At 37.1% G+C, this 23,937-nt stretch overlaps 1 protein-coding gene across 2 annotated transcripts; it reads left to right on the top strand.

The window, feature by feature from the left end:
- The first annotated feature begins 2,573 nt into the window (after positions 1-2,573).
- LOC117411556 (Golgi-associated PDZ and coiled-coil motif-containing protein-like) lies at positions 2,574-23,640 on the top strand. 2 transcript variants are annotated; one of them, XM_034019198.3, is made up of 9 exons: positions 2,574-3,109; positions 12,984-13,148; positions 15,393-15,416; positions 15,802-15,977; positions 16,251-16,416; positions 16,835-16,930; positions 19,534-19,698; positions 21,193-21,373; positions 22,235-23,640. In XM_034019198.3, exons 1-9 carry the CDS (start codon positions 2,831-2,833, stop codon positions 22,330-22,332), a joined length of 1,350 nt encoding a protein of 449 aa, XP_033875089.1. In that variant the 5' UTR covers positions 2,574-2,830; the 3' UTR covers positions 22,333-23,640. The 2 variants fall into 2 exon arrangements, with proteins under 2 accessions (XP_033875089.1, XP_033875090.1); XM_034019199.3 differs by lacking the exon at positions 15,393-15,416 and having other exon boundaries at positions 2,575-3,109.
- Positions 23,641-23,937: the final 297 nt, after the last annotated feature.

Below are 23,937 nucleotides of genomic sequence, written 5' to 3'. Positions count from 1 at the left end.
GTGATGCACTGCCCTCTACAGATGGGATGGTACACCGATACAAAAATATAAGCACTGTGGTAAGAAGTCGTGCGTGATACAGTCTCACAAAAATAAATAAGTGCTAGTAACACAATTACAATGTCTAGTCTGTTTTGCCATTTCAAACAAAATTGAGATAAGTGGTGGAATAGAAGGCTCACAAAGCTGCAATAATTTGGATATAAACACTGGTCGGTATTCGAACCCCAGAAAAATGTAAGACGTGGCAAACGTAATCTACTGTGTATACTATGAGGTATTTCAGCTTGTAAATCAGTAAAATCTATTCTTAACCCGAATTGTAATATTCCTCTTTATCAGCATGTTTAATCAAGACTGTTTCGTCTTTGTTTGATTCCTTTCCCCCCTTCTTTGTCCTCATCGATTTGCTAGAACCGGCTGTATTAAGTTGTTTTGCAGTTTTAGGATTTTTAGGAGGAACCTCCTTTATCTTGTTCTTCAGCAGTTCCAGTGTTCTTAATTTGCTCTGGTATTTGAAAACATTGGTTTCAATTGATTCTGTTCTAACCGAGGGCAGAACTATTTCCACAAGTTTGGTCAAACCAGCAAAAGTGACTGTCTGTATACAGTAACACAAAAAATAAAATGAGTGGTCAAAGACCAGAAAGGGATATTGTATACAGAGCCAAGATCATTCCTGCTTAATACCTTAGTATCCAGCATGCATGTTTTGTATAACTGTCTATTACTGTTTCTAATTATTTACCATCATTTTTTTTTTAACCACGGATATTGCTTCTGATTTTAGAAAAAAAGGGAGCGGTTTATTAGAACTTGTGGTGTGCAACTCTAATTTCTAATTTGTAAGCATTCTTAGTAACCCATTTTCCTAGAAGAAGATAACAGGTCAAACAATAATTATCAAACAACCCTTTATATTGCAATTTAATCAAACATTTTAACAGAGATGTCCTTGTGCTCAAAGCCTCCCAGTACAAGAAATACGTGTTCAAATGCATTTTTTATTCAATTCTTATAATCAGTGTTGTTATTTATTAAGTGCCCAGCAGGTGGCAATATAGTGTATATACTGTACCTGTAGTTACACTGGCTACAACAGTGTGCCTGAAGCTAAAGGTACCTTTTGGAATGTAAACTGAACCACCAAGCTTTGCATTCTGGTGATATACAGGAAAGCAGACTGTAGTTACACTTTAGCTAACGTTAACTATGATAGGAAAGTACTAAATACAATTATATTTCAGTATGAAATTGAACAACATACTGTTGTAGTATTGTCAAAAAAGGCATTATTTATATTGTATAGCCTTTAGATCTATATGACCTTTTTATCTTATAAATCACGTGCCGTGGGAATTTTAAAAATGACATCAAGTGTGTAATAAAATGTGATGTAATATAATTTCTTTCCACATCTATGAGCCTAGTGTGCTGTGAGACCTGTATTATTATTTTTTTTTGTATAGAAAATTAGGTCAGTGTGGAAGGCAGTTATTTCACTTTAAAATGTATTCATTGATGGGATCTTCAAACCAGCAGAACCAGTTCTAGTCTTAGACCATCATGCCTTTAAAAGATTTAAACCTGTAAAACAAGTTTTATAAGATACTGGTTTTCAATATACTGACTCAACTACAGTACCTCAACAGAGGTAATCTAAGCAGTGGCACCAGAAATAATTCACACAGCTCCTCACAGATTCCTTGTCGATTGGCTAAGTCAGTCACTTAGTATTATGGCTAAATTAAAATGGAAAACAACCTGAATATTGTACTTTCTTTAAAGTAATTGCAGATAACAAATAGTTCCATAACATGTGTCAGCCATACATATCCATTCATGATATTGGTCTCAAATGTGCAGTTTTGAAATAAATAAATAAATAAATAAAGAAAGAAAATGATGTTCATAAGCTGTGCTATTGAATTGGCTTGCACTTCCTGGTTCATTTCCTCTGGTGTGAAATTGTCCCCACCCCTTCACTGGCTTATTTCAGGTCACTAACCAATTAGCTGCTTCCCTATTGGCTGACATGCTTTCTTCCAGAAAAATGCTTTGACTCAGAAGACCCTGAAGAGATTAAATGACCCCGGAAGTGCAATTGCAAACAGATAACCCAAAAGAAAGGCATAGAAACTGATAGCTTCCTTTAACCCAAAGTAGCACCAGATATCATGTTTAAAATAAAGACATGTTTGCTATAACACATGTTTCTTTCAAAACTGCACAATTGAGATCTGTGTGGGATCTATGTGGTTCTGTTCGCTACAATTACTTTAAGGAATCTTTGGTTATGTATATTAAAGTATATATTTATTCTCCAAATGCAATTATTAATAAAGATACAATAAAAACAATGCCCATAACAATGACAAACAAAATATAACTAAGTCTAGATCTCCAGTTACCAGAATGTTACAAAAAAAAAATGTAAATTACATATGGGTAATGTCTTCTAATAATTTAATGTTGGGGGACGGGGACGACGACTCTTTCGGGTTGCTGAATCATTAATGTTGCTAAATATGCTAGTGACTACAGTTAAAATTATGCAGATCTGTGCCTGAGTAAGAACCGAGTTCGATTGCCTCTGACTTCGTTTTTCAAACAGGTGGCAGGGAATGTAGTCGATCCCCGATACCTATAGTGATTTCCTGGTCCACAGAAGCCAGAGGGATCCTGCAATAACGATAATAGAGTACGGGCTATTTAAATAGACAACAGTCGTATTTTTCTGTCATTCTTCAGTTAAAACAAACCTACTTAAACCATATTATACAGGACTGTTATTATTTTGTAGTCAGTTAAAATAGCAGTGGCTGCAGTGATGTCTGCGTCGGCTGGCGGCGGTTCCTCTTACTCGGCCTCCCCGGGCTCAGCGCTCACAGGACCCGGCTCGGGCATGACGATGTTCCGCTGGTTGGAGGTCCTCGAGAAGGAGTTCGACAAGGCTTTCGTGGACGTGGATCTGCTGCTTGGAGAGATCGACCCAGATCAGGCGGATATCACATATGAGGGCCGTCAGAAAATGACCAGCCTAAGCTCCTGCTTCGCCCAGCTCTGCCACAAAGCGCAGACCATTTTTCAGTTAAATCACAAACTAGAGGTAAGATCTAAAAAAGTAAAACAAACAAACAAAATAACATTTCACTCCTAATAATTCTCTCCTTCTCAAATGGGTCGGCGGTGTATTTGCTGAGGCTCCTTCGCCGACTGCCCAACAAGAAATTATCAGTTATTAATTTACATACCTCAGTTATGACACCTAATTTACCTTAATACCTCATACTTATTATTATTTTTTTAATTTCTACTACACTAAAACTATGTTTCCCACACCACTCTATTTATTGTGAAATTGCGCTCATAGCACATAGTTATATATTTGGCAATAGGATTCCTGACATATTTGCAAATGTAAACATTACAAATCTCCCTTCCCGCTAAAAACATATTGCTGTATAGCATAGAAAATGTGACATTTACTGTACTGTAACATAACTAAGTTAAAGCCACCTATCAATGTACTGGCTGTGAATCTTTGTCTTATACGAAGTACTCGGCAAGTGTGGTTTCTTATTTCTCAAAGAAAGTAACTGGAGCTACCCTATTTCAGAGAAGACGGCAATACATACAGTTACAAATACAAAAAGTATTAGAAGCATCTTGTCCTGGAATAAATCAGAGCTACTGTATTGCGTTGCATCAACTTTGGTTTAACTATGCTTGGACTCGGTAGTTGCTTTGTCAACGTGACAAACCACTTCCACGAATGTTTCTGTCCAGGAGACATCCGTATTCTCTGTTTCAAACATTTAATATTTAAGCAAATGAATAAGGCGCCTGGCAGCTCTAACTTAATTAAATTTGATCTTCACGACTCTGTTGGCATTGTGTTGATTTACAAAACACGTTCTATCAAAGACAAGATACAGTACGCCTCTTTCCTACACTCCTGCTTTTTAACAAAGTCAGTGGTTTTATTCGAGAAAGAGGGTTGTAAACCCATTGTTAACGGTGTGTGTCTTCATTGTTTTGCCTTTGTCTTCGAGGTAATGGTAGGGGCTGAGCTGCATTCTTTCATCCACTGTCTCATTAGGATTGGTAAGGGGATACTAACTCCTTTTTTTATGTATTATTTAATTCTGTATTAGTAGTTTAATCAGTAGGCCGTAATACAATTTTATGGAGGGATGATATGTGTATAAAATAATAATTTACATGTTCTTGGTTTCATAACTGATTATCACAATTACATTGTTCATGACAGTTACTTTTGGCGAAAAAAACAGGTTATATTTGTTTTCCTACACTGGGATTATGACTTTACCACAACAATGTTCAGTTTTATACCAAAAAGTACTGTAATGCTTACTTTACAGTTACTAGAAGTTCTCAGCTTTTGACCAACTCCAAGGACACCTGATTTTTAGTCCCATGCCAACCATGCTTATGTGTCGGTTTTCATTTTGAAGAAATGTGTGGTCCAGTAGGTTTCAACAACACTAGATATACAGTAGTAGTTTTCCAAGGTGATGTAGGGGATTTGTAATTTTTAATGACAGCACATTTAAAGTAATTTTAGCTAACAAAATAATTTGGTGAAAAGGTTATCTGTTTGCATTTGCACTTACTGGGTCATTTCACCACAACAGTGTCTTCTGGGCCGAAGCATGTTACTGATTGAAAGTATGTCAATCTATAGTTGAAGCAGCTGATAGATCATTGATAAGAAAAAAAAAGAAAACAGTGAAGTGGTGGGGACAGTTTTACCTTCCAGGTAGTAGTGATGGGAAAAGTGAAGCCTCCTGAACTACTGAACCCTCTGAATCATTTGGTTCTGAAAAAGATTCACTGAGCCGAAGCACATGAAGCGCTTTGTGCTCTTTAGTGCCATCTCTTGGTAGATCTGCACAACTCAATACATTGAGAGTAAAGACCCTCCTCTCCAGAGAGAAGGCATTTAGTAAAGTGGACAATTGCACTAATACTCAGAAGACAATGTGTTATATAGTGACATTTCATACACTTTGACATACAACATCAAGCAATTTCATTTTTAATTTTCTTGAATAATTGGGCATCTATAATTTAAACAATGGTTTCAGTGTAAAGGAACATAGTGGGTTTGAATCCCTGCCTTTTCCATTTTTAAAGAAATTGTGTAGTCTGTATCCTTTACACACTTATAATAGATGGATGTGCATGACAGAACATTTTATGAAACTTTTGTGTTAGCTACAACAAAGGTGCTATTCAAGACAGGCTTGCCTTACTTGTTTTTCTTATCAGTAGCCCAATAACAATGAAGCAGTTTTACTCATTCTGAACATTTTTTGTTGCAAATTTTAAATTCAAAGTACTTGGTGTAGAAACCCAGTGTTGAGTATTTCTAGTGCCCTTTAGTGTGCTTTGTATGCAGGGATAGGTTGCTTTAGATAGATACATTAATGTAAAAATGTAATTAACTAAATAGAAAAAATAGCTTGAGGCTGAATTTACAAATCACTGAATTTGATTTCAGCCACTGAAATATGTCTTGGTACAGAGCATGTTTGCCTAATTCTAATGGAGAATGCCCTGGGTAACATAGACAACTCAATTTTCAGCTTTGTCTCAATCTCAGCGTGACTTCAGACATTATTGCTAGACATAAATATAAATACACTATGCTGTTATGAGATGAAAACCTAAAAAATCACTCCATGGTGACCTATGTCAGTCTGAGGCAGTTAAACAATACCTACAAGAGTTAGCTTTATTAATAATATGATATAGAATCAGGTTACAGGAAATAGTGCAATTACATTGCTGTATAAAGACCGGGATGCACAAAGCTGTAGGTTTCACGCCATGAGACGTGTGATGCAAATCCAGTGCCAGCTTCTGGTTGGTTTACAGTCGTGTACTGCAGTGGCAAAATGCAGCAGCAAAATAATAAAATGAAAAAAAAAAATCTCTTGGGGTAGAAAGATTTTGCTGCTGATGTGTTTTTTCGAGGCAGTATTTTATCTTGACTGTTTACTCAATTAATTCATTAATTTTCCAAATATCTCAACTGAAAAACGAACTTGCCTAAGAAACCACAGTCAACAGATCCACAGCAGTCTATAGCACCTTTGTAATTGAAAGTCAATTAAGAAGTGTTGGATAATCACTTTAAGCATTTCTAAATGAGTATCATCTGAATAAAATAGTAAGGGCACTTGAGTGTCCCACTTTATCATTTAAACTGTGTGTTTTGTTTTCCCTACAAACACCACCAGATATGTAATTTAATAATACATAAGAACATTTACAAACAAGAGGAGGTCATCCGGCTAAGCTCATGTCATTCCTGGTAATTGATTGATCTCAATAAGTTTGGTCTAGTTAAAGTAATTTCATTCAGTTCTTCCCTGCAGCTATTGATAATGGTGTTTTTTGAAAATAGACTGAGACTACCAGAATTCCGTCTACAATTACACAGTGTGTATGTTTGATTAAACAACTTTATAAGAATAGTGCTACTGTAACATTTTAAAGCCTATCAGTTGTTCTGTGTTACAACACAGCTACCGTACTTACCATAACGTTGTTTTGTAAATTGTGTTAACTGCTACATACCCCTTCCTGCAATACTAAAGACACTGTAATAGGGGTAGCTGCAGCACTTATTTGTGTACAGTTCTTTGTTTAGCGAGACATGTTTATTGATTTAAGAAGTGCAACATTGTGCAACTTGCAGTAAGTCATCAAATTTAATTAGTGCTGGGACTAATATCCGAATATTCGAACAAATACGTTTTGATATGTATTCGGATACAAAAATCAGATATTCGAATTCGCTACAAATGACAAATACCTTGCACTTATTTACCACGTCACCAGAATTTGTATGACAATTAAAAAAAAAAAAAAAAAAAAGGCAAATGAAAAAGCTCTGTGTGATATGTGAGATTAATATATATTAAAAAAAAATAAATAAATAAAAGTTTTAGACAGCAAAAAGTAAACAAACCAAAATGTGTGCGCATTCATAGTGAACTCTATGGAACGCCATCTGGGACAAAAATGCATAGTGCTTCTTTTAGAGCGAGCCAGAATCTCATGGGACCGAAAAAAGGCAAACACGTCATTCTGAAATACCTCTCTTAAGCAGTACCCAACTTCCTGAAAATATTATGTAGTGATTTTTATATAGATTGTATATATTATCAAGGCTTGAAATTAATGTACAGTATTTGATAGCATTTTGCTACCCAAAACTCTTAATTTGCTCCTAGTTTTTTTTATACAGAAGCATTTTTCTGATACCTTACACTGCAGTTTATATGACCAACCCTGAGTGGACACGTACATCATTACCGGTATTAGTTTTTTTAACACATACATTATAAGTGTCTTTCATAAAGCGGGAAACCATTGCTAAAGAGCTTCCTTATAGATGACTGAGGTTTGTACCGCCTCACAATGCAAATCGTACAATTTAAAGGTATGAAGTTTATTTTATAGACCAAATTTAAATAACTGTTAAAAACATTAAGATTTTATAAGATAACAGGCAATGACCTAACAGGATATTAAGTTTATTCAGTGTCTATAAAATACTAATTTAATCTGTCATGGAGATTATTTTGTTATAATGTTAACCCTGGTTTCATCCATGCTAAAAATGAACACATAATAGGTAGATAATTATTACTTTATCAAAATTCGGACTATGGGGGGGGGGGGGGGGGGGGGGGAAACAGGAGCAAATAGCTAGCTATAACGTTACCATGATCCCAGTCTTTTTTTTTTTTTAAACCTTGGTGGATATCCCTTATTCTGTTATTACTTATTTAATTTCTTCAAAATTGTACAACATTTAAAAATGCAATGAAAAGGCAGGGTGCGAGCATATATATTTATGAACAAACCAGTTAACACGTTGCATGAATCTTTTAAATGTAGCGATACCATGGTGGAATTAGCTTTCATTTTCAAAACAGCTCAGTTGTGGCTGTAACCTTATAATTTATAGGTCATACAATATATATATATATATATATATATATATATATATATATATATTATATATATAATTTTTTTTTTTAATCGCTTTATTGGCGTGTATGATTTGTTAGTTACCGAAATCTCAGTCAACAACTGAAGACAGATAAGAGGATCATTTCGTACCACTTAATTTGCACCGATGAAACATAACCTGGTTATCTGTACTGATGGCGTATCAAATGCTTAGATGACAGATACGGTTGCATTCTTGTGGAACTTAAGGATAAAACAAAATACATTTCAACAAAGAATTGCATTAGTTCCATTACTTAGTTGAGCACAAGGTGGTTTCAATAAATACTTTCTGATTTTTAAATATAGGCCTACTATGTGATAGTTTTGGTTATTCAGTCTATTTAAAACAGTAGGTAGGTTAATTATTTGTATATATAATGTAGTCGAATAATCCTCTACCGAATAAGACCATTTTGCTACCTACTTTCTAGGCAGGTAGCAAATCCTCACTGCTGCCTTAAAAAATTAACTTCTAGCCCTGATATTTTTTGTTGCGACTTTCTGTTATGTGGAATGTAATAAATAAGAAACTTCATTTTACAACCCCATTTCCACATTTGTGGCTTTTATTACTTTTTGAAAAACTAATACAAATTTAAATGATGAGCTAATATCCAAACATGAAAATCCCTTGTTCGTCCCAGCACTAACTTTAATGGTATTGCTCCACTCATTTGTAAGTCATCACCAACAATAATCAGATTGTACATTTCAGTTGAATTGATCCTTAGATACAGTAGACTTGTCATAAATTAAACTTCCCTGAGAAGCGCTAGTCCCATTTGGTGTTGCAGCTGCTATGTCCTGTTTGTGCCATTCCTAAGGAAACTACTGACTGTTTGTTTAAACCTGTTCATTCTAAGATTTTGACTTTTCCCAGTAATCAACACAGATCTACAGTATTACAAAGTACCTTCCAGTGTTGATCTTTAAAATGTAGCCTATATAAATGGACACTTCTCCACTGCAGTGCTCAGGCTCCACCCCCATGGGAATCCAGCCCACCCCGTAGACACACCTGCTCAGGACAGTGGGCTTGGACACAATGACAGCCACTGCCTGTCATTGTGTCTTAGTGTTCTGCAGTTATTAAACAGGTGCAGGCTCTCAGTTTCAGGTTCTAGAGCTGTTCCTGAAAGTGTGATTCAGAATCCTTGAGCTGTCCTTGACAATATAGGACTACAAGGAGATTTGTTGTACTCTATAGACCAGGGATCTCCAACCCTGGTCCTGGAGAGCCCCAGTCATGCAGATTTTCTAGGTGTCTTTACATCATTAATGGCTAAAGATCTGGAACACATGTTAATCTTGACTAATGAAGCCAATAATTGGTGCAATTAAGTAACTGAGAGCTTGGTTGAAATGAAAACCAGAAGACCCAGTAGCTCTCCAGGACCAGGGTTGAAGACATCTGGTATAACGGAACGTATCTCTGTCTTCATCAATATAGTATCCCAGCATACGATTGGGACATCGATGCACACTCTAAGTTATTGTTTGTATTCCCTGTTCGGTGGTGTAGCAGGTGGTCAATTTAGTAAAACTAAGTGGTAACATGGTAAGTTAAGCTATTTTTCGGCTTATTTTATTCTCTGCTGTATGCCCATCAAGTATCACTCAGCAGTGCTTTTGGAGTGCAGTGCTTGATTTCAAGCGTTTAAGATTAGCATCATGGTAGAAGTAGGATTGTGGCAGGGCAGAAGCCTGCAGGTGTAAATATGGGCATTTTGACTAAGTTTGGCAGGGATGGGGTTAAATCTGTCCCTGCCAACAATCAGGTGGGGAATGTGGCCATTTCCCAATTAGATAATTGAGTGCTAATTCGGGAATGGCTGCATGTATATAAGGGTAGCCAAATCCTTTGGGGGAAAGGAGTTTGGCGTGAGTGTTTGACCTGTGTTTTTGTAACAGTGTAGTGAATCCCCATGCCCTGTTTTGTTTGTTTCTGTTTTATTCTCTTTATGTTAATAAATGTGAACGACAGCCTAAAACTGCAGCTTCCCTGGCTCTGAATCTTTTCAGCCAATAACATCTGGGGCCACAGTGCTATTCTTTCACAAGGGAACTCACTCTTTTGGTGCACATTGTAGATTTAAAACAAAAATATAAATAAAAATCAACCTGTGTATGCTGTGGTTGCTAGAGGAGAGAGGTGCACAGCTACTGTTGCAGTGAATGGCCAGTGTTGTTCTGTGCATACAGCAAGAACCTGCTGAGAATCTTTAGTAAAGTTTCTCCTTTTATATAGTTTTAATAAAAGCATACAATGCCTCAAAAAATATCTGTCGAGATTTGAAATGGACTAAGCCACACATGAGTATTACTGGTATAGAAGATATTTCTAATAAGCTGTTGTCAGATTACAGAGTTTTTAATGACACTGTTTTTTTTTTTGGCTGCTGTCTGGGAATCAATGGGTTGTATTGTGATTCATGAAATGTATTTGTTTACGACTGTAAGTCACCCTGGATAAGGGCGTCTGCTAAGAAGTAAATAAATAAATAAAATTTCCCTGCCAGTGTATCCAGGAATTCTGACCACGTGATCTGGACGAGATGCATTAAAAAGAAGCCCATGTTCAGACTCCTTTCTTTTGTGTACTGTAATGATCAGATGGAGCTGAAATGTCAATTATCCACATTGTTGTTAGACAGTATTATTAAGCCTTCATATTCAAGATTATCTTTAGCTGCATAAACACCCACAAACATTACACCATGCTAAATAGGCTATATTTAGTTCAGGCAAGCAGCTTCCAAAACGTTTTCCAAAACAATTTAAGTAAATCCAATATGCCAAATTACTGTGCAGTATGATATTTTGGTTTTAAGATAACATGGAATGTTTTGTAAAAGGCTGTTGCTTGCTTTGTATGTGTGTTAGGGAAATATTTTCAAAAGGCTGGCTGTACTGCACTGTGTAATATCATGTATGTTCTTTTTAAAACTTCCTATTTTAAACTGTCCATTTAACACCAAAAAGATAACAGAAAATATTTTGTGGTGTTAACAACCTACTAGCAAATCGTTTGTTAGTTATGCACAATTCTCAAAACACAAAATAGAGTGCAGGTTGAACAAGTTTGTACTCCCTTTTTCGTTGGGGTGCACAGGGTAGAGAAACTAAAACCAGAACCTAGAAGTGGTATTAGATTGCTAGGTATTTGTTTTCCTGTACCACCCCATCCAGTTCAAGATAGGACTTGCTACTGGTGAACTTGAGAGTGTGTGTGTGTGTGTCTCTCTCTCTCTCTCTCTCTCTCTCTCTCTCTCTCTCTCTCTCTCTCTCTCTCTCTCTCTCTCTCTCTCTCTCTCTCTCTCTCTCTCTCTCTCTCTCTCTCTCTCTCTCTCTCTCTCTCTCTCTCTCTCTCTCTCTCTCTCTCTCTCTCTCTCTCTCTCTCAATTATATATTATGTTGCCATTTTCTGGGGGGTTGGGGAGTGAGGTTATTGGGGCAGAAGGGGGTATTTTGCATCATCCTGTACAATTAACTAATTTTGCATCATAAAGTCGAATAAAACCTGTTGAATAATGTTACGCAAACATTGAATTACATACTGGTTTGTAGTTTTCCACGTACTTAACGAAAGGAACTGCCAATTAAAAGAACTGCAGCGGACTTAGGCAAAACAAAACTTAATTTAACAGTCACCGTTCCAAGCAGGTTATCCGTCACAGTCACATTTTACTGCTATTAAAAATAATAATAATATGAACTTACGCTTGTCAAGTGACCCCGGAGATTGGTTGTGCCTCCATGATACATGAACAGTCGCTTGCACAGTTTACATTCAACTTTTCTTGTAGTCGTCTGGGCATTTAACAAAATAATCCCAAACAGCAGAGTGATTTTGAGACATTTCTTTCAATACAGTTTACGCTATACAGCGCTTTGCTGTCGAGATGGTGAATGAAGAAATGAAAGGTTTGCCCCTGGATAACACAAGCTGGAGGAGGAGGGGCGGACGCTCAGTTTTTTAAATTAATATTAGTGTTAGCGTATATTTTGTATGTTTCAAACATATTCTACCATAGCACTTTTTTTACATTGTCTTGTACACTAGGTATTCAGTACATATTTTACTGAAGCACTACAACCGCTATAGGTAACCCCCCCCCCCCCCCCCAGTGCTTTGGATACTATACCCTGCTCCATACACGCATACATGGCAGCGGCGCCATATAGAGTTGCTACGTATAATGATTTGGTAGTGGATTTTAATACACCAACTTTTGTTTAAGTAATAGGCATTGTACAAATCAAAAGATCAGATTTTGCACATGAGTGACATTTAACGTGTGATTTATAGTATTCACACATTGGCAAACGGTTTCTGTTAACAGAGAAAAAAATACAGTGGATTAATGCTGCCCGACGAACCTTCGAAGGTTTAAAACTACCTTGTAATTCCTGGCTAGCGAACGAACCTTCGAACACAGCCCTAGACGCAACTGAGTTGCAGATGTCTAATGCAGTGTGATCTATATCTGTACAACAATAATAATACAAAAAAAAAAGATTACAAAAAAAGTGCAATTCTCCTGTTCATTCTGTTTATTCAGACTCGAGCTGGTTTGTGTTTTGTTGGGGTTAGGTCTAACTCAAAATGTCTGCATTTCCTCATACTGTAGAATGTTTAATTTGTACTCAAGCTATTGTATACCTTGACTTGGAGCTTTTAAAATAATAAATTACAAAATTTAATCATTTAATACCAGTCTCTGATTCACTAAAGTACATTACCAGCAACCCAATTTGGGTGCATTAAAAAAAAAAAGGTTTGTTACTACTTGGACAGTGCAGTCTACTGTTTATTTTTTATTCTCTTTCATGAAAGTGAATCTCAAAATATCTAGTTATTAATTTCTATTACAAATTCTTTTAAGAAGCTTCTCAAATGACTGGACTGCTTCTTTCATGTCCCACAGGCCCAGGTAGTAGACATGAAGTCTGAGCTGTCCGAGGCACAGGGGGAGAAGAGTGTGTTTGAGAAGGAAGTCCATGATCAGTTGCTGCAGCTCCATGCCATCCAGCTGCAGCTCCATTCTAAGACTGGGCAAAATGTCGACTCAAGCTGCATCAAAGCCAAGTTGGTGGGTATAAACACAGCATTGTGTTAAAAACATCATTTATTAAAATGGGCAAAACCGTGTAAAGGGGTCCTACACAGTCAAAATATGTATCTTTCCTGCATTATAATCAGGGATGGTAGTTTTCTGCAAAAATTCTCAGATTTAAAAAAACAAACAAACAAAAAAAAAACCACAGGAAGTATTTATTGTTGTTCTTGTAACACTTGTCTCTATGCTGTATTTGAGTTTATAACTTTAATTATTCTTGAACTGTAACCTTGTATTACAGTGTAACGTCTGTAAGTCGCTTTGGATAAATGCGTCTGCTAAATAAATAAAATAAAAATGTTACACTTTTAATTTCTAAGCAAGTTACAAGCTTAACAGGACCATTAATCAATAAAACAAACAAACAACATACTTTTTTTTTGACGGCTATTGTTAAAATAGAGCTGCAGCATTCCAGCTACAATTGGTCTAACTTTGGAATGGCACCACCTCCCTAATGTGCCTCCTGAAAAAAATCTCGAACTGCTGGTTGGTCCACTTTGTACAGAGGAATGTCGGCTTTACACACATTTTGACAAACTCTGAAAGAGTTTCACGCTGTTCCTTGGCAGTTGTAAAATGCAAACCCAAGAGTGTGTGTGCAAAGAATGCAAAGATCCAAACACAGTGGTCTGTTTCAGTGTTTTCAATGGCCCTGCTGTTTCGGCCTCATCTTGTTTACGTTTCCTTGCATTCAGTTTATGTCTACTTACGAGTGTAACAGCACGTTACCATCGATGTGAAATTTGTCCTTGCCAAACTCGTTTGACCTCATCTTTAGGGGTGGTTTTTATTGTTCTCGGCATCTTTGAACAGCTCTGAATACTGAAGTAAACGGAAGCAGTTTCATTAGACAGGTATGTTTACGTAAATTTAAAGCAAAGTTGCCGTGTTAATGCTTATATATTACTTGTATTGATTTGGTTATCATCAATTAAACAAAAAAAGTCTTGCATGTTTTTTGCCCCATCCCAATTGTAAAACTACAAAATCTCCAAAAACATAGAAAATCTGCATTTCTTCGTGTTATTCCGCAACAAACGGATTCCAAGGATCCCTGATTATAACGTACATCACTTGAAAGCTAGAAGTGTCTAGTTCAAGGTGAACATACTGTAAATAACCAGATATGTTGACCTAGACCGGAAGTTTGTCTGACACGTGTCAACTGATTGGGTGCCTATTGCATTTTCTAATATTATTTATTACCAGTATGCTAGTTGTGTAATCTGTCGCTTTTCATTTTTTTTACAAAAAGTTTTCTTGCAGCTTGAGAGATGAGCAAGTTTGATGCCATTTTTAAATGCAAAGTACAATTTTTGGCTGCCAATAGCTTGGTAGATTTGATTTATTTATTTTTATTAATGTTCCAGTTTTCTCCCAGTTTTGGAATGTCCAGTTATTATTCAACCTGGCTCACCGTTGCAACCCCTGAACTAACTCGGGAGAGACGAAGACGAGCACTCGCATCCTCTGAAACGAGTGCCATCAGCAGTCCGCTTTGTTTCACTCTGTAAGCCTGTCGTGTAGCCATATCCAGAACTTTCAGCGTCGGAGGACCACGCAGTTCTGAATTGCTTACAGGCCAGCCTGCAGGAGCCTGGCAAGCCACAGGGGTCGCTGGTGTGCTGTGAGTCAAGGACTCCCCAGCTGACCTAACCCCTACCCTGCCTGGGCAGCGCTTGGTCAATTATGCGCCGTCCCCTGGTAACTCCCTTCCACAGTCTGCAGTGACATAGCTTGGATTCAAACCGGAGATCTCCACGCTATAGGGAGCGGAGTGCCTTTACCGGATGCACCACTCGGGAGCCTCTACGTTTTTTGACTTTTCAAAATACTTCACTTTCAAAGGAGAAACACCAAATAGCAAAAACATTTAAAGACTTACTAAAAAATTTACTCCAAGGCATAAAAGGTTTAGATGTGGTTGGAATTATTATCTTTGCTGTGTCATTTTCTGAAATAGTGCGATTTTAAATAAAATGTTCTTGTAAATGTAATTTCTGATTTGGTTGATATACCTTTTGGATCACTGTTTTCATTAACATATTAAGTTTGACACATTTTTTGGGACTTCTTATAAAACTTTTTTTATTTACACTTTATTGTCTTTACCTCAATACAATTACCTGTTGTAGCAGATGGGGTGAGGACTAAAATCTATATTTACTTTGCCTACTTTTTAACTTTAAAACTTTTTTTCTTTTCTGTCTTAAGTCTATCCCAACTGTGGAGGAGATGGTAAGTGAAGTGTGTGTCATGTGTATGTCCTTTTGTTATTATACCCGGCTGCTGCTTTTGTGTGTTCTGTCCCCAGAACAAAAAACTGTTGAATTGCACAACTTGTTGTGATTCAAGTATAACAAGCAATGGTGAATAAAACATCACTTAAAAAAATGTCTGCCTTGATTTGCTATCTCTTTTTATCCAAAATGCAACAGCAGTTGCATCACACAAGAGTATCCAAGAAGCAACAACTACGTAGGTAGAGTTCTAGAGTGAAAAGGCCACAGCAAATATGTATTCCCTGTAAACTCTGCCTCTCCCATCTTTGATTTCGTTTTGGTTTCTGTTTCACCTTACAAGTCACCATTATTTAATTTATATATATTTTTTTCTTATGCAGGAGAAAGAACTGGAGGCAAATAAAAAAGAAAAGGTTAAGGAAGCAAAGCTGGAGTCTGAGGTGAAGCTACTGAAGAAGGAGAACGAAGCTCTTCGAAGGCATATTGCTGTTCTCCAAGCCGAGGTTTATGGAGCCCGATTAGCAGCTAAATACCTTGATAAAGAGCTGGCAGGAAGGTAAGTAAATCGTGTATTTCCTGTTTAACATGCCTGCCCAATAATAGGGCAGCTTCTTAATTCCACTGCAGACAGCTGTCGAGAAAGGTGGACCAACTGTTAGTACTGATATCTCTGCAGATAATTCAGATAACCTCATACTGTAATGGCAACATCATTCCTGTCACCAAGGATGACAATAAACACTTTACAGTGAACAAAGACGTCACCAAAACAAATAGAAAGGATTCATCACAAGTTCTTTTGGTTTTTGGTTTTTCTCTCCTGGTGCAGGGTGCAGCAGATACAGCTGTTAGGCCGTGATATGAAAGGTCCGGCACATGACAAATTGTGGAATCAGCTAGAAGCAGAAATACACCTACACCGGCATAAAACGGTCATTAGGGCATGTCGAGGTCGCAATGACCCAAAAAGACCCACGCCTACTCCTGTTGGACACGTAAGTAGCAATCAGTAATGGCATACTTCAGTTAAAGATGCCCATATTTAAACATTTTACAACCTAGAACACTGAATAAGCATTTTCTTTTTGACATTAGTAAAATCTCCTCTTAAATGTTTAACAACCATTATTGTAAACCACCGTTACTGCTCTACTACTGTATTGTATAACACAATCTAGCGTACATGTATGGCAAGATGTTTGTGGTGATGACTCTATCCTAATAAATACACCAATGTTTAAATATCAGAAAGTCTGTATGTGTGTCTCGCTTATATTTTTACGTGTTCATACATACAGTGGATGTTGGTCATGGTAATACAGAAATATTTAATTTTGTATTTCCAGCTGTGGCTTGGGGTGTTTGTTATTAAAATATGTTTACTGCTTGCTGGTCCCTTTATTGCTTAATCAGGACACAGACGCTTTAAAGAAGACTCAAGGTGTTGGACCAATTAGGAAAGTCCTTTTGGCTAAAGAGGATCACGAAGGACTTGGGATTTCCATTACAGTGAGTTACTCAATTCACCACCCTGTTTATGTTATCACTTCTTGGAAAATATGCTTTCCACTATTCCTTTTTTGTTCCCCTTATTGGTCAAGTTTGCTGGTCTTTAAGGCCATTATAAAATAGAGCTGTAAGCTTCCAATGATTAAATTAATTTTACAGATACGAAGTTTGTACAAAAAAAAAAAATCTTCACTCAACTAAAAAAGTCTGAATACTGTAAATAACTTGTATAACACTAGAAGCGCCGGAATTATGAACTACCTAGAAGTGCCAAAGCGGTCATTTTAACCGATAGCTTTTTAAACAGCTATAATATGATAATGAAAGACAAAATGATTGATATTTTTTTTCAAAAGGAGCAGTACAAAAGGAAATGCACATGGATTAGGGAGTGGTTAACTTACTGATTAGAGGAGAAACCTCAAAATGGAGCAAGGTAACTAGTGGAGTACCACAGGGATCAGTATTAGGTTCACTGCTATTCCTAATCTACATTAATGATTTAGATTCTGGTATAGTAAGCAAACTTGTTAAATTTGCAGACAACACAAAAATAGGAGGAGTGGCAAACACTGTTGCAGCAGCAAAGGTCATTCAAAATGATCTAGACAGCATTCAGAACTGGGCAGACACATGGCAAATTACATTTAATAGAGAAAAGTGTAAGGTACTGCATGCAGGCAATAAAATGTGCATTATAAATACCATATGGGAGATACTGAAATTGAAGAAGGAATCTATGAAAAAGACCTAGGAGTTTATGTTGACTCAGAAATGTCTTCATCTAGATAATGTGGGGAAGCTATAAAAAAAAGGCCAACAAAATGCTCAGCTATATAGAGAAGTGTGTTGAATTTAAATCAAGGGAAGTAATGTTAAAACTTTACAATGCATTAGTAAGACCTCATCTAGAATATTGTGTTCAGTTCTGGTCACCTCGCTACAAAAAGGATATTGCGGCTCTAGAAAGAGTGCAAAGTAGATCGACCAGAATTATCCCGGGTTTAAAAGGCATGTCGTATGCAGACAGGCTAAAATAATTTAATCTATTCAGTTTTGAACAAAGAAGACTACGCAGCGATCTGATCAGGGGTGCATTTGTAAACTCAGTCTTGGAGTGTCAGTAATAACCCAGCTGTATAAATGGGTAATTGTATGTAAAAAATAATGTGATATTTGTATAATGTGAAATAATGTATAATGTGGTATCTTGTAACAATTGTAAGTCACCCTGGATAAGGGCGTCTGCTAAGAAATAAGTAATAATAATAATAATTGTGGGAGTCTGGAACAAACTCTCCAGTTATGTTGCTGAAGCAGACACCCTGGGATCCTTCAAGAAGCTGCTTGATGAGATTCTGGGATCAATAAAGCTACGTTTGGGAAACTTTTATGTTCTAAAACAAGAAAAACTTAAATAAAACATAAATAAAATAAACATTTCACTAGTAACTATTTTGTAACGGGTCTCTGCATATGAAATTGTGTAAACATTTTATTTGTTTGTAAAAATAACATCAAAGGGTCTTTTTTTCGAAAATAGTATATAATGCACTACTTCAAAACATAACTAACTATAATACAATAAAATATTTACACAACATATTTATTTAGCCTACATACCTGGCAGCTTTCTAATGTGTACAGTCCACACACAATACACGCTTCTCCACTTTCCCTGAGCATTTACCACACACCGCCCTTCCACAACCGACGCAGGCAATCCAAAGTTTTGTTGTCGTTGCATTTTGCAACCTGGCACTGTTTCCTCTTGAGTGTGGGTGTAGCGGCTGCAGCACTGCCAGAAGGGGCATCTGTCTACCCTTTTCTGATCCATATGTGCTTGCCGAAGCTCCATGGCTCACTGCAAGATGAAGTCCCTCCTGTTGCAGATTTCCCCGGTACATTCCTTGTACAAAACATACGCATTGATGGCTACCAGGTCCAAAATGTTATAAAATACAGCCACAGGCCACTGATGAGATCCGCCTTTGACGGAATACTGTCATGCCACCTGGTCCAGCACATCCACACCGAACTTTGTGGCATTGTAGTATTCCACTGTCTCAGGATTTTTTTTTGCCATTGGTTCCGATCGCCACTGTTTTGTGCATAGAGCTGAGAATGAACCTGCAATGCTATACACAGGGGGTTACCTACGACACAAAGAGGCTTATTTTTCAAGCACTCAAAGAATGTAGACAGGTAGATGCCACTTGATCACGAGAATGATTGTATTGAAAAGGACAGGCAGGATTATAGGCTATATTTGATAAATAAATATGCATTGAAATAACCGGTTAAAATGGCTGGTTTTGGCGCTTCTAGGTAAATGTGCTTATAATTATTATTTCTTATGAATATGCGGCTCAAACAGTATATCTAATATATATTTAGGAAAAGTCATGGACGTGCATGCGCATTACATTCCGGAACGCAGAGTAATTTAATTTAAATTTTAAAACCCAATACGGTCAAATTGACCAGCTTGGTGCACTTCTAGTGTTAAACAAAACTACTTAAGTAGAATGGTTTCAATAGAACAAGCAAATGGCTGGATTGATTGCTATTGTAATTGCTTTTTCACCTTTTCATTGTTCCAGGGTGGTAAAGAACATGGCGTTCCCATTTTAATATCTGAGATCCACCCCAGCCAGCCTGCTGAGCGCTGTGGGGGTTTGCATGTAGGAGATGCCATTCTGGCTGTAAATGGCATCAACTTGAGGGACGCCAAGCACAAAGAAGCTGTAACCATACTGTCTCAGCAGGTATAAAAATCTTCCTTCAGTCCACATCAGTTCACTGCCCCTGTGCATAGGGAGGTGGGTTTAAAAAAAGTTTATGTAGTTGGGATACTTGGCAATATAGCTAGCTAAATCTTATTATATATTATAAGAGATGATTCAGCCTTAGAATCCCTATCTGTATCCCCTTATCTTTAACCTCAATAGCAGTGGGAAAACATTTCTGTTTGCGAAATATGTCTGCTTGATATTCCTTGCATGTTAGGCTGTTCGTTTTATAAAGATCTGACTTCTCTGTATACGAATTATGGAACCAAAGGAGTTACTCTTAAAAGGAGGGCATATAGTTAATGTTGAAGTACTTGTTTTCGTGATGATTAAGGCCACAGCATAAAAGTATCCACAACTATGTTCATTTTTATAGTAAACTATAATTTGATGTGGTGTTTTGTCTGCTACATTCTTATGTGGACTCGACTTCATCAGAATGCCAGAGTTCATCAGAGGTCAAGTTTAGCTGTCAAGTGACACAGTCCAGCTACTACTTGCAGCAGCAGGGGGTTATAAATGACATCCTCAAGCTATTTATGATGGTTCGTGTGGTATACATATCGTCACATACACACCTCCTTAACCTGGACTCCTTAGCTCCTAAGAAGACTGGATACAGTTTTATGCCTCTTCTGTTTTCTTCTTGTAGACAGGGATGATAAGTGGTCATTGTATTCCAGCCTGGGAGTCTGTGATAATCAGAGTTAATTACAGAGCATTCACTGCTTGCATTAAGTTATGGATTTTTCTCAGTACAATATTATACAAAAACAGTTTCGAGTAAATATGAAAATGATGAATAACGTAAGCATTGTTGAATCTGCAGTTGTTTTTAGGAAATTGTGGTTTGGGACGATAATGGGTTTGCTGTATCACGATAATCATCTAAATATTTTCTTAATTACTGCTTTTATTGTGATAAAATGTAACTGGTCAAATTTCTTCAGAACAAGAAAATGAGTATACTTTTTTAAATGCAAAAGGTACTGCAGTGCATAATTTTGAACACAAAAGCCTTATAACAAAATACTATTTCAGAGGTTATAAGAAAAAACTGAAACAAAACTCCAGTTTGTTTTAACAATAAATGCATACTGCTTAACGTTCACCACTTATTGGAGATTTCTCTTGCTCAATATTGTGAGACTTGATCCAGCCAGTCAAAGCACAGCACAAATCCATATATAACCTAAACCATTCAATTGAAGTGTAATTATAGGCATGGACACACTACAGTCCAGAGTAATACCAGCATGTTGTGTTTTTTATTATGTGTGGTATTCCATTAGACGGTAATGGCGATTTTTATAGATGATCATCGTGATAACCGATTAATTGCAATTCTATAATAATTCAGTATTGTGTGCATTGTCAAACACTTACCATGATCTTATTGAATTATTGATTATCATCCCAATACTAGATGGAAGGGTTTTCTGTGTGACACTGTTTTACCTGTCCTTCCAGAGAGGCGATATTGAGTTTGAGGTGGTGTACGTGGCCCCGGAGGTGGACTCTGATGATGAAAACGTTGAGTATGAAGACGACGGTGGCCAACGCTACCGCTTGTACCTTGATGAGCTAGAAGAAGGGTCAACTTCCAACCAGAACAGCAGCATTGGCATTGGCGATGCTGGGCCATTGCAAGGTACATATGATTTATCATAGTACAGACTCTCAGACCGCCAGAGGGGTAAATCTGTCTGTAGAACACACTAAATATCCCTAACCTAAAAGTGGTTATGTACAGAGTAACAATAACTTTAATTCACATTGAAACAGTGTGTGTGTGTGTGTGTGTGTGTGTGTATATATATATATATATATATATATATATATAAAAATATAAAAATGCATTTAGAAACGATCTGCTGCGTAACAGCCAGATTGAGTTTCTGTATTTTCAATGTGTAGTGCTTCGCTACCTGTACCTCCACTCCACTTTCTGGGGTGAGACGTAGATTAATTGTTAAATCTTTAGAAAGGCAAATGGACTTTGGAGTTTCCATCCTGTTTCTGTATTAATGAATCTGTTGTCCAAATACTGTTTGTTTAAACCTGTATAGCAGTTTGCCGTCTCATGATCAAGATCAGAGATTCATTGATCCTTTTGAAAAGACAGTATGTCTGTTGTAGTTAGGAGCTCAGTAATAGCCTGCCATTGCTTATTCTTGGCTTTGTACATCATGCGTTTATGCATTAGTCATAATGCAGGCAGCATGATGTGATATTTTGTTTTTGCTGTTATAGTTCAACTAAGACCTTTATTTCTTGCTAATAAAACTTCTCTCTCAGATAAATGTTGCCTTCTCTTAATTGTTTGTATCTTAGCTTGAAATAGTCAACTCGTTTCACAGACCCGTTAGCACTAGCCTTACACTTGATAGTCCAAGATTAGTGTTAATCTGTGTCTTTGAAACCAGCTGTCTGACCTGTCAGTTAGTGCTCAAAATGTATTTGTTGAACTAACAGACTTTTGAACACATGCTAATTTTTTTGTTGTTTAAAGCCCCAGACAAGAACTCCGTGGAAAATGGAGATACAGAAATCTCTAGTGAAACACCGTCAGAGGAGACTGCCCCCAAGCCTGCCGAGAGCTCTTCATAGGCTGGGTACAGGATGAAAGGATTGTGAGGGGGGACAAAAAGAGACTTTGTACAGTATGTGTGTTAAATGACAGAGTTTTGTCATTTATGAGAAAGGACTGCAGTGGAGGCAATGAGAGTCTGCATGATAATTAGAAAAGGGGAATTACATTGCTATGGTTGCCATTGATATGAATTGTAAACCATACTGAATGTACGTAACTCTCTGTTTTGCCATAGCAGGGAAAAAAAAATCCTATGGTGATAACAGCTGGTGAAAAAGAGACTTAGGGGTGGGGGTTGTTATAAATTAAATTATTATCTGTATTGAAGGCTACATTTAGCTTGTTGCAGCTGACATTACAAATTAATAAAATAAGATCCACACGCCCTGATAAGAACTTGTCAGGACAGAGTAAGTTGAGACCTTATCAGGGCATGACTCTTAGCCATGTGTTTCCTTCATGTTCCAGGTTTAAAACTAGGGCTTCTGACAAACAACTTACAAATATTGTGGTTAGTAACTGGCCAGGTTCATTCCAATTCAATTTAATCAGTACACTGTTAACAGAAGGAGATGAGTTACTGTTTTTCCCATTGTTGTGCCTTTGACTGTAGTTGGGCAGCAGGGATGTCTCTCCCGGATAAGAACAATCAACCCAAAATTCAACAAGACAAGCAAAAGCCTCTCTCTGCATTACCTTATATGTGTGTATATAGGTCAGTGTAGACACACACACACACATGCAAAAGTGTAGATGTTTCCTGCATGTTCGCTCTCAAATATCTTGACACCTTTAATTTTCATGACGATTAAGGGTTGCAAAGTTTTGCTGTATTTATTTGTGGTGTTACTCATACAGACTTCTGTTCCATTTTTACTTACAGTTTTCCTGTCTGTAAATACAAAATCACATTAAATACCATGCAAGTATATTCAGGAACGATTATGCTTGTACTGTAAAACATTAATAGGATCAGAAATATTTTACTGTATGTGCTGTTCTGGATTTTTCTGTATGTTTTTCTGCTGCCAGGCAGCAATACACAAAGTGTGAAGTCACATGCGTCATTTGAATAACAATGCTAACATGTAGAACAAGCCAGTGCTGAGGATGTATTATAGTTTGTGGCAGTATGAAGTGAAAGAAGGATGTTTTAACTAATTTCTGGCATTGCTGTCTCCTGTTATGTGAAAAGTGCAATGTATTTATTTATTTTTTTTAATATGTCAATAATCTACACAGAAAAACAAATGACTGTTTATGGTACAGGGATGCTGTGTTTTTTTGTTTGTTTTTTTAATACAGGGAAAAGAGTGCTTCCAATATCCATTTTTCTGGTGTCCTTTACTAAGTGCATCCTTCTTACCCCTTGGTTATGGTCTGCAATGGTAACAAGCCACTATGGTGATTTTTGCTTTCCTACTACAGTCAGCAACTGTTTATGGGGCTTGTTATTTTATTTAATGAGAATACCGGGCTCTATCCAAAGATGACTGCATAACCAGGCCCTGTGCCAGTACTACTGTAGCATACCTCCATTCAGAGGTACGTGGAAGTGGGTGTGTGTCTCTGTTAGAGAAAACAGGAAGCAAAGCATGGGGTGAAGGGGAACAGGTGTGTGT

The sequence above is a fragment of the Acipenser ruthenus genome, chromosome 6 (genome assembly GCF_902713425.1).
Source record: "Acipenser ruthenus chromosome 6, fAciRut3.2 maternal haplotype, whole genome shotgun sequence".
NCBI classification, from domain to species: domain Eukaryota; kingdom Metazoa; phylum Chordata; class Actinopteri; order Acipenseriformes; family Acipenseridae; genus Acipenser; species Acipenser ruthenus.
Note: the sequence above shows the minus strand (reverse complement) of the source record. Positions and strands in the feature narration are given on the sequence as shown.